At 36.7% G+C, this 12,460-nt stretch overlaps 1 protein-coding gene across 5 annotated transcripts in view; it reads left to right on the top strand.

The window, feature by feature from the left end:
- The window catches only part of LOC149941335 (solute carrier family 4 member 11-like), a 139,580-nt gene that overhangs the window by 73,717 nt on the left and 53,403 nt on the right, over positions 1 to 12,460 (top strand). For 3 of the 5 annotated variants that reach the window (XM_090177765.1, XM_090177763.1, XM_090177762.1), the window contains one exon: positions 7,909 to 8,020. In XM_090177765.1, coding sequence (XP_090033891.1) covers positions 7,909 to 8,020 — 112 coding nt within the window. The remainder of the gene's footprint in view (positions 1 to 7,908; positions 8,021 to 12,460) is intronic. The other 2 variants (XM_090177766.1, XM_090177764.1) reach the window with 1 other exon arrangement.

Genomic DNA, 12,460 nt, shown 5'->3' with positions numbered 1-12,460 from the left:
AGTATTAATTTATTAATTATGTTTAAAATGAAATCTGGAACAACTAAAAGGGAAAAAGGCTCAATTTATTAATAATGTTTAAAATTAAACCTCGAACGTCTAAAAGGGAAAAAGGCTTAAAGAATTGAATCGGAATTTGTTTTTCTATCGTATATTAGCGTAAAATTGAGAGGAATTGTAATTCTAATATCCTTTAAACTGAAATTTATTATTATGTTTTTTCTCTGCCAGTTTTCTCTCTATTTTTGTGCAGATTTGGTTCTCTACAAATTTAAATCTTTTTATTTTGTCGTTGAACGATGAAAAGCTCGTTGCGTAAGAAAGCAAACTCTTTTCAATTCCTTTAGTCCCTCCGTTTTCATTTATGTTTTCTATTTTTCTTCGATCGATGACCCGCCCGAAGCCCATTTCCAATCCGCGTATATATTAAACGGATTTAATATAAAAGACCTGTTTTTTCCCGCAGAGTTCTTCCTCTTTTATGCCTCTTTATGATATGAAAGACGAAATATTTGGTATTTTTAACTGAATAATGGCGTTATCTGTGAACTATAGGGCCACGTTTCGAATTTGGTGTCGTTTAATCGTGAGCGTTTGGACATTCGTAAAAACTACCACGCGCACTCGAAACTAAAGAGATTACATAAATATTCAAATCAACTTGAAAATACTGAAATTAATCTAAAAGTTTTGAAACCAACATTAATAACTAAAATCTACACGAAAATTGAAACCTAAAAATCATTTTCGGATTTTCGAAATCAACTGGACATTAAAAATTTATTCATAGTAATTTAACCTTCCCAGAAATGTTTATTTCGAAAAAGTAAGGCGAAAATGCCGCTTCATTTCAATTTGCAACAATATATTACAATAATTAGACTAATCATGGAATGAAACCATTTTTTTTCGGAAAAATACGGAAAATTTTCCGGAAAAAAAGGCATCGGTCATTACAACATTAACAAAGACCTTAAAAACTTTACATAATGATTACTCAAGTGCGGCCCGGAATAAAATAAACTTTTTTTTGGTCCACTTACTGAGTAACGAGATCGCCAATCTACATTCTATATCCTAAATATTAGGTAGCAACGACTTTAAAGTCGGACAAATTAAGTTTTCAATTGGACAATAAAACGTTGATTTTTATCGCGAGTTGGAGTATACAGAGCACAAATTAAAGGTCTTTTCCGAAAACTATATTGGCAGAAATTAATGCGGACTTTATCAATGATAAAAACATAAGCGAATAAACAGAATAAATGGTCTCAAGGCGAGAAAATAAATTGAAGATCACGTTTAAGAAACTCATTTTTGAGAAAGTTAAGTGCCATATTAAAGATGATTGTAGTTGATTTTAGCATGGACCCGAAATTCCACCCGTACCATCCCTCGTCAATAAATCCGAATCTGTATTTGTTTGGAAAGTGTATCGCGCCGTATCTGAAAGGAAGTTGTCCGGGATAGTTTCGCGTTTGCGTGTAAACAGGAAGCCTTATTATATCGAAGAAAGTTTCTTTGGTAATAGTCTGCAGCGGGATTTATTTCGCCGGAGTCCCGATTTATTTGCCAGCCTCTCTCTCATATATATACCCCGCGTCCAAAGAGACTCGCTCCTTCCTTGTTTACTCGTATATGTTGGCTAATCCGAGGAGTATACTAGTATTAGAGCGACTGTATACTCGAGCTTCAATTGGGCTTAAAGACCGTGAAAACTTCTAATGGCCGGAACGTGCGATTGGCGACCAGCGGCCGGATCATCCGCACTCATTACCCGTTGTAGACTACTAGTTAGAGAAACCGAGTTTCAGATTACTTCTCCATTTTTAATTACTGAAAGAATAAAAGCCTGATTTTATTCGTGTCTATTTTTGACCTACAAAGTCCGCGACCCTTACGAAAATGGTAATAATCAGCTAGACACCCGAGTCATCTAGCTAACTTTAAAACAGGTGGCTGTGTTACAATAAGTAGGCGGGTGGTACCGTGGTAGCAAGACCTTCACGCGAGTCAACAGCTCCCTAGACTAACAATTACCTGAACAAGTTTTTATGGAAAGGGGAAATCGAATAACTCCATAACTTGCAAACTCAACGCTGAAGGAGTTATTCCGAGATTTCACCCATTACCACAAGCTGGGATCGAACCCGACTCCTCTTGCTGCGAGGTTAAAATTGCAACCCCTCTGCCATCCCACCAATGTCCTAATTTGGATCCAACTGCAATCCAATTGAAACCAACTCTGTTTGGAACAAAAAGTTTTGATCAAATCGGAATAAAGTTGAATCTCATAGTTATTAATTGGATCAATTCGGAATAAAGTTTAATCTCATAGTTATTAATTGGATCAAATGGGAATAAAATTGAATCTCATAGTTATTAATTGGATCAAATCGGAATAAAATTGAATCTCATAGTTATTAATTGGATCAAATTGGAATAAAATTGAATTTCATAGTTATTAATTGGATCAAATCGGAATAAAATTGAATCTCATAGTTATTAATTGGATCAAATTGGAATAAAATTGAATTTCATAGTTATTAATTGGATCAAATCGGAATAAAGTTTAATCTCATAGTTGTTAATTGGATCAAATCGGAATAAAGTTTAATCTCATAGTTGTTAATTGGATCAAATCGGAATAAAGTTGAATCTCATAGTTATTAATTGGATCAAATCGGAATAAAGTGGAAAATCATAGGATTAATTGTATCAAATCGGAAGAAAATTTAATTTTATAGTTATTAATTGGATAAAATCGGAATAAAGTTGAATCTCATAGTTATTAATTGGATCAAATCGAAATAAAATTGAATTTCATAGTTGTTAATTGGATCAAATCGGAATAAAGTTTAATCTCATAGTTGTTAATTGGATCAAATCGGAATAAAGTTTAATCTCATAGTTGTTAATTGGATCAAATCGGAATAAAGTTGAATCTCATAGTTATTAATTGGATCAAATCGGAATAAAGTGGAATATCATAGGATTAATTGTATCAAATCGGAAGAAAATTTAATATCATAGTTGTTAATTGGATCAAATCGGAATAAAGTTGAATATCATACTTATTAATTGAATCAAATCAGAAAAAAGTTTAATTTTATAGTTATTAATTGGATCAAATCGGAATAAAGTTTAATCTCATACTTATTAATTGGATCAAATCGGAATAAAGTTTAATCTCATACTTATTAATTGGATCAAATCTAACACATTTTTATTGTAATTTTCGATCAAACTCTTTTTTTAGTTCTGCCTGATTTTTTAATTAATTTTGAAATAAAATTTGATCGACCATTCTCGTACCAATTAATTTACAGACCTCTAGCCTTCGATTTCAACGATAAGCAACGTAATGTTTTTTCGCTTGTAGTAAAATTTGGGGTAGTTAAATGGGTTTAGCAGCACAGACGGCATTCCGAAGAGATGTTTGTCGGCTTTTTAGGAATCTGTATTCAGAGGTCGGTTGTTTACGGTCTAATGAAAATTAAAAAGAAGACAGGAATTGAATATTTATTTTGAGTCCGCGGAGCTGGTAACCTTTAAACTGTTTTTTTTTATGAGCCTTGGGTATGCTTAAAAAAGAGGGATCGTTTAGGGAAACAGTGTGTCAGAATTTATAGCCCGGTGTACCTAGTAACAAAGACCATACCACCGGAAGCCTATCATCATAGTGCCCTACGCCAGCGTCCCCCTAGCCCGGACAGGTGACAAATCTAGCATGGGTAGCAGAACCCTACTACTGATGGTCTCACCTTTGACGCAAGCCACTCAACCCAGCAGAAGGTGCAGCAATGGGTGGACCAATCCCCACTTCGCACACAGCAGTGGGATTTAGAATGGATGCTATAGCAACTCCAGCCGTCACCCTACCTATGAAGGTAAGGAGCCAAACCCTTTGGAAAGAGCTCCTAAAGGGGAACGACGAGCACACAGCAGCCCAAGTAACCCGGCACAGCTGGCACCGGAGATCCCGGTGGGCCCCAAAAAGCCGGGAAACAGGACCGCCGTGCCCGCATATGGAGGCTCGCCGCCCCACAGCAGGCTACCCAATCCGCCGAGGCGGCCAGTTTGCCTGGACCCTCTCCGTTAGCCTGAACCGAAGTTCAGTATCCAGCCCAAACCTGACCGAAGTCGGAGGTGGAGATAGGACCATTTGATCAGAGCTAACATCTCCCAGTGCGCCACCGCCCTTATGGGTTACAAGAGCCGGACCCCGACTCCCCGGTAAAGCCACCAGTTATTGCACACTCTTACCCATTTAGGGCCCGTTTAGGGAAACAGGGTCATATTGGATTTCAAGGGTATACTCTTTCTCATCTCTACTAGCGTGCCCGTCAACTCTGGCCGGTTAGCTTCTTCTTTTCAGCCATCTTCCACTCCCCGGCATCGCGACCGGAATCGTGACGGGAAAGCGACCCGGCTGGGTTCTCTGTATTGAGTCGGCGCCGGCTCCCCCCCCCCCGTCCATTCCCCCATCGCATCCCCACATCCCTCCGCAGTTGCACATCGATCCGAAATTCTATTTTGTTTCCTTTTCTCCCCCTCCCCTTTTATTCACCTTCATTCCGCATCCCAGAATCCGCGACGTTACCCGACAGTTCAATCCAAAGATACGTGCCGGGTATAGCCTACACGCTTTCAATCTGGGTGAAAATGATCGGTTTGGCGGGATCCCGATCGCATCCGTACCCCCTCCTTTCTTCTCCATTCTAGCTTCTAGAATTGGTTCGAGTGAGATTTTTGCATCTTTTTATACATCGTTTTTCGGAGAGGGTGCTTTTACTCTTTTTTCCTCTCGTCTTTATATTTTCCGCGGGTTGATGAGAACCGCAGTTTGGTAATAAAGCGACGTGTTTACTAGCGATGGCATGTGTAGAAGGATGGAGATTTGAAAGGAGAATAGATACTTCGCTTAAAAATTTCAACTTTGAGTGTCTGTAGACGAATGGATCAAATTTCTATTCGTGCAACGTGACCAAATAGAGATTCGATTTAATCGAATATGTTGAATTTATTTATCATGGTTTTTAATTGATTTAAAATAATAATACTTTACGACGACGGAGACTTCATGGTAGTAATTTTATTTTAAAAACACTTTTTTTTTTTAAATATTGTAAGTGTTTTTAAAATAAAATTACTCGCATGAAGTATCCGTCGTCGTAAAGTGTTATTATTTAAAAAAATAAATTCGATTTATTAGCTTTGCCGAAAATGGTTTTTAATTGATTTAAAATAATAACACTTTACGACGATGGATACTTCATGCGAGTAATTTTATTTTGAAAACACTTACAATCTTTTTGAAAACACTTACAATGTTTCTGAAAACACTTACAATGTTTTTGAAAACACTTACAATGTTTTTGAAAACACAATGTTTTTGAAAACACTTACAATGTTTTTGAAAACACTTACAATGTTTTTGAAAACACTTACAATGTTTTTGAAAACACTTACAATGTTTTTGAAAACACTTACAATGTTTTTGAAAACACTTACAATGTTTTTGAAAACACTTACAATGTTTTTGAAAACACTTACAATGTTTTTGAAAACACTTACAATGTTTTTGAAAACACTTACAATGTTTTTGAAAACACTTAATGTTTTTGAAAACACTTACAATGTTTTTGAAAACACTTACAATGTTTTTGAAAACACTTACAATGTTTTTGAAAACACTTACAATGTTTTTGAAAACACTTACAATGTTTTTGAAAACACTTACTACCATTAAGTATCCAGCGTCATAAAGAGTTATTATTTTAAATCAACTAAAAACCATATAGAGAGCTTTCGCGTAACATAAATTTTTATTTATAAATTGGTGCGTTTTACAAGATCATAGTTTAAAAGTACTAGGATGTTGAATTACAATAAAACTAAAGATTAAAATACTGGTCTATTTTATCTGACCCTAATCTGAAATATGAAATTCTCCAAGGGGGTCTATAAGGAGAAATCCACTTGACATATAGGCGCCAAAGGTTCGTTATGCAAATAGGGTCACTGGTTCTCGAAGCCTCAGCGGCGACACCAATTCTCTTCTACGCGGATATAATTCTCCCGGGTCACTGAACAGCGCGCGAAAAGGGACGCGCAAAATTGAACCAAATAATAAATCAATCCTATATGAAATTCGATTGGATATAATTGCAACTTGTTTGACCTCAATTTCGGCTGGGTTTTCGGGTCAAGCGGGTACGAGTGGCGTGTTCCTCCGGGCTCTACGCGTCTCCCACTTTTAGCCCAGTCCCAGTCCTCAGCCACCCCTTTCTTACCGTTTGTTTCTCATCTTTCTCTATCGTCTTCCTCCCGTCTCCATCCTCCCGTCTACATCCACCTTTCGTCTCTAAGCCGTTGGAGCTTAGAGGTTAAAGTATCCTGCAGCGGCCACCACCAGGTAGCGCCGCTATTTTTCCAGATGGCTGCTTCCGCTCTCTTCCTCCGGGGGCCCATTTATGATCGCGGCTTTCTCGACCCCCACCCCTACGTTTCCACTTCCTTCTCTTACTCAATCTTCCTTATTTTCGCTTTTTGAATTATTAGAATAGTTTTCCCCAACTGCCAACTCCAAGGGGCTGCTCGTCTAAATTAGTAGATTCTTAAAAATATCTTCATAAAATTTCGCGCATGTTAAAGTAATGAAATGCTTGGCCACTTTTCACCTTTTCATTGCGTTAGAAATAAAGAGAAATTACTTCAACAAATTATTCAAAAATAATTAGTTTTAATAGATATTTCAAACGCCTTACTTAAACGTTTTCAGTGTTTATGTATTTTTTCAATTAAGCGTTATTTTCATTGAAATAATTTGACCCTCCAAAAAATTACACGAATTGACCGGTTTTAAAATTTATTTTCCGCATTAAATGTCAAGGGGGAAAATTCTGGGGAAAATTAAATTTTCGATTTAATTTGAAAGCTACAGTCTTGAATTTATTTGGTAGTAGGTAGCATTCTTTAAGAAGATCCGCTATTTTTACAAAGAATTTTTCTGAATATGATTATTCTTTATAGTAAAGTTCTTAAGTAAATATTAATGCGACCATGCTATATTAATTGACTTGTCTTAGAATACTTAATTTTGACCCGCGATAACTAATATTTTCATACATATGTTTATACAATCACTTTAAATCGTACAAAATAATATTAAACCGTTTTTTTTAAATGCACGTCAAATTAAATGAATAGAACTAAGTGGTTTATTACCGCTATTAAACGTTACTAAGTGGTTTATTACCGCTATTAAACGTTACTTAAATTGGCATTAATGAATCTAAAAGAACGTTTTTAAGTGAAATTTAGAAACCGTTAAATACTAGTCAGTTCCGCGGTCGAAAAAGATAAATGATTATCGGGCGAAACGAATCGTTTTAAAATAACGAGTCTTTTGGCATCAACATCGGTCGATCTACATCTGGACCCGGCCATGTCCGTTGGTAGTGATTAAAAGGGCTTTTCGTTTTCGGGAAACGCGTGCCGTCAGCCGGTTCCGCTCCGACATCTGCAGCGACAGAAAGAACGGAATAGAGAGGAGAAAAGTATACGGATAACTGGGGGGCCTAATTAAGTCCGGTCCCGCTCTCGTTAGATCCCCAGCGTCCGACGAGATACGAAACTTTTAACGCGTCCGACAACCGATTTCATCCGATCCTACCTTCGCCTTCGCGTCCGGAGTCGAATCGAGCTTGAAGGCTGAGATCGGCCGCGTTCCGGAGTTGTCGGTGGACGGCAAAATTTATCGGTATGATGGAAGTGTATGATAGTGAAACTTGTTTCGAGGGAGGCTTGTATACGGTGAAGCGGAAAGAGGTTTAATGATAGGAAGGAGGGAGCGCTGCAGTGGTCAAGGTAGCCCTTGTATATTGGAGAGCCAATTGTTTCCAGGTTGCAAGTTTCGATCGTTCTCGTCCTCCCCAGGTCCTGGACAGCTTGGACAGCAGGGAGCCGCTCGCCACTATGACAGAAGCCAAGGAGGCCCTTTTTACCCACGATTCTGGTTAGTATCTCTATATCTATCTCTCTTTTATTTTCCACGTTCAATTTTAAGTACTTTCCTACGAAATTGTGTAATATTTTGATTGCGTAATCACTCCTAAGTACGCCTCTGTATAGACTTACAAGGAGACTACCCGAGGTGGTTATCACCGATTTGGTTGAAATTCGGGGGTTAGGTAGACCTTCAAATGAAAATTCGCAAAGGGAAAAGTTGCAATGGGCTTTAGTTTTCCCATGGCAACCGAAAATGTTTTTGATCTCTCAAAACAAAAATCTCCATTTAAAAAAGCATGGGATTTTCTCGGTTCCACAGGGTACTTACTTACTTAAAAAAATTGAAAAAATTCAATTTTCAAAACTTACCCAAAAAGATGAATTTGACCTATTTTGGGTAAAATTGATCAAGGATTTTGGGTAAAATTTATAAATTTTGGTTAAATTTTAACAAAATTTGGGTAACCGAGAAAATCCCATGCTTTTTTAAATGGAGAGGTCAAAAACATTTTATCATTGCGCTATTAAAAAGGCAATTACCATGGAAACGAAATATTGTGATAGTAGGTAGTTTCTTTTCGCGTGTTCTCGGAATAAACGTGTACTCTTTTTACCCTACAACGTTTTTTTCACTTGTTCTGGGGATGAGAATAGCTCCGCCCTATAAACTATTCGCTTGTTCCGGAGTATTAGGGCTACTCTTTTTACTCCTTCTGAAAAGGAATAAATTGGATTTTGTTGTCTGCTAGACAGAATTTATCTGCTGAAAAGGCTACAGGCAGCCATTTTGGAAACACGTTTTACTATTCGCCACCACAGAATCGGAGTAAACTGACGTCATAGCCTTATTCTTCTTACCCTACTCGAAAAGAAACCACCTATTGATGTACAACTGAAACTTTAGATTGTCTAAGCCAGGTGTCACAGAGGAATTATGAGCGTTCTCTGAATTCCTTAACGGAAAGGGAAGTGACGTAATTTACGTCATATCCCGTGAACAAGGTTTCATGAAATAAAATAACCTAATGGCATACTTATGGGTGATTATGTGACATATGCGTATGCAAAAGTGAAATTTTCGGAATTAATTTAGTTTGTTTAAATAGTTAGTTCTACTACCTTAAAGGCCGACTACATAAATCTTCGGTTTACTCTGTCTTTCACTGGAAGTAGGCTTACTGCAATACACGTGTGCCATGCAGTCAGCCTACTTCCAGTTAAAGACAGAGTAAACCGAAGATTTATGTAGTCGGCCTTTAAGTAAGCAATAAATGCAGTCGGAATTTTGTTTTTAACTGTAACAGTGCGAAAGTTATTTGTTATAATAAAATAGATTCCAAAGTCTCAACGGAAATGCACTCGTACAACAAATCAGAATTTATAACTTTTTATAACCCAAAAATGGCTCTCATTTTATCTATTTTTGGATGTTCATTAAACACAATATTGTAGTGCAGAAGATTGCCCATCGTTCGAAATATGGTGCACATACACCAAAATATACTTACAATCAATAATACAAGTCAAGAACTCCAAATAGTTTTTGAAAGACTGCTAAACTAGTGATCAAAAGACCAGGAACATTTTGAAATAGAGCAGAAAATGTCTAGCTTCATAGATTTTTGGGCAATTATTTCACGTGGTGTTGTCTCTCATATTATCCCATTGGTTTAATTTCCGCCATCTTGAAAAATGGCGGCGAAAACCAAAATAATTGCGATGAACACGACTTAACTTTTGTACTGTAGAATAAATCAATGCTATGGTTCTTTGTCATTAAACTAACACGAAGTCCGTAAATAGAAATGAAGATAAGATTAATCAGAAAATAATTCGCGTTAATTATTTATATAAATTCTGCAAAACTTTATAAAGCGTGAGAGATTCAAATTACCATTTATAATAAAATATTTTTATTTTACTTCTACCATCTTGCAATATGGCCGCCAAATACTTTACAACTTAACAGATGTAGCTGACGTCGAACCTCATTATTCATTTTCAACGGTAACTTATAACGAATCGCAAACTCGTAATGGAATATGGAAGCTTATCTAATTATGCTGGATTATGTTCCATATAACTTATAAAATCCCTATGAAGTATTTCTATTGCAAAACATCTGTTTTAGTTAATTCTGAAATCTCTATTACAGTTAAAGTTTTCCAGAGATTATCGGCTTAAAATGAAGAGGACAAAACACAAAAATCGTTAGGGAGTGGTCGAAAACCTTCCAAAGGAAACTTTAGCTAACTGAGAACGAAAATGTTGTTACGCTCTTTTCAATTTTGGAAGATAGAAAAGTGACATAAGCTCAGACCATTTTATATTTCTTAATGATAACAAAAGAAAAGTCCATGATCTGTAGATAGTAAGTAGTGTGGCGGAGTGATTAGCACTTTCGCCTCGCAGGAAGAGCCGCCGGACTCGATCCCAGCTTGTTATCTGGGTGAAAACTCGGAACAACTGCTTCCGTGTTGAGTCTACAAGTGAAAGGGGTTTTTCCTGAGCACTTCGGTTTCCTTTTTCCAGAAAAACTAGTTGAGGTTAACGGTAATGGTGAGTGTAGGAGACTCGCGTGGCATGAAGGGCTTGAACCCAACGCACTGTAACGTGGCCACCTGAATTAATAGAATTAAAAGGTAGCTAGATAACTTTGGCCTCAGGTATAGTGCCAAGGGTATTAGCCTAGCTGATAATGATTTTAGTGAAAAGGGTTATCAGACTTCACCACTGCAGCATTATCAACCAACTTCTCAGAGATTCGTTCACGTGAAAACTTATTTGGAAGGAATACACTCTTTAACCAAACAAATTTGCAAAAATAATACTAGTATTTAATTCTTCCATCGTCAAAAGCGTAAAAGCGAATCGCAACAGTTTCAAACATAGCTGGCTTGGTGCACCTGCCGAAATCTTAAATATCTAACCCTTCAGAAAACCAAAGATTTATGTGAAATTTATTTAGGTTTGTTGAGACCGTTTGATCAAATAACGAAGACATGACAGTTGATGAAAATGTGAAATAAAAGCCATCAATTCATCGACAAATTGAAGCTATTGTCATTTTAACCATTTTCCAATTCAAAATAATATTTTGTGAATAATATCCTGGCTATTGCGTGTCGAAGACGACTACGAACTAAATTTAATTTAAAAATTTATTAAAAACTTTGAAGTAAAATGAGATGATATTTTAACTAATGTTAAAAAACGATAAAGAAATAAATTCGTAATGATTTTAGGAGGTCTCATGAACCGTTTCAGTCTGCCAATTTTGTTTTTAAAATTGGTGTTAACATACAGGACCAGTTTTCCATACGTTATTAATCCAAAAGTATGAGGTTTCACGTTAGCTTCATATTGAAACGAATTGCGTGTCAATTGGTTAAGCGGAACTTGAACTAACGGACATTTTAACGCTGTTGGCCGCCATATTACAAAATGGCGGAAGTATATGTATGAATGGTAATTTGGATCTGATTAGTCTTACTGCTTTTATAGATTTTGGCCGCCATTTCCTAATATGTCAAAAATTTCATCAATGAGAATATGGGGTCAATGCTACGTGAAAGAGCTCACCAAAATGAAAAAAATCTATTTAAAAATCCTGAACCTTTCCTTTAACACAAACGCGGTTATTTGGTCAATCAACTGACCCACGAAATTTAGAGATAGAATTACATTTTTGAGAAATCTAATGTCTTTTGCCGTTTTTATAGCATACTCAATTATAAATGGAACGCGAAATGTGATACCAATATTAAATATTCCTCTATGAAAATATAATAATAGCACTTCCGTTAAAAAGGAATATACGAAACGCTTCACTTAATTTCTCAGCATTAGGCGTCACGAAAGAACGAATGAGTTTATTTGGACATTTTTTAAATTAATGCAAATGAGCTTTGGCCGATGTAGATCTCGTACCACGTAGGAAACTCCCCGAAACGTTTCAAGGTTGTTACGAACTAAAAATGAAAACGGTTGAAACGAATTAGCATATTAAACTAATTATTAGCGGACCCACCTTTTGTTTGTTTTCATCCCACTACCGAGGGTAGTCTATGGTTCTGTTCCGAATAAGCAACGTAGCTGTTGTTGAAGGCTTAAAATATGCTCTCTACAATTCTAATTGAAGCTGTTCCGGCTAAAACTGGCGCCATTGAGGCTTATGCTATAGACCCGGTTTACAAATACACTTGGATTTATTTCTACAAAGTCTACGTTGCGTCTGCCTTGATTCAACGTTGCATCTGCCTTGATTCAACGTTGCGTCTACGTTCAGTTAACTCTTGAATTGACGTTTATTTAACTTTGCGTCTATGTTGAGTCAACTCTTGAGTTGACGTTGATTCAACGTTGCGTCAACGTTGAACCAGAGCGGCGTTTACGATGATTGAATGTAGCGTCTACGTTCAGTCAACTCTGAGTTGGCGTTGATCCA

The sequence above is a fragment of the Leiobunum rupestre genome, chromosome 6 (assembly GCF_980474605.1).
Source record: "Leiobunum rupestre chromosome 6, qqLeiRupe1.1.hap1, whole genome shotgun sequence".
NCBI lineage: Eukaryota > Metazoa > Arthropoda > Arachnida > Opiliones > Sclerosomatidae > Leiobunum > Leiobunum rupestre.
This window is presented reverse-complemented; position numbering and strand designations above follow the sequence as displayed.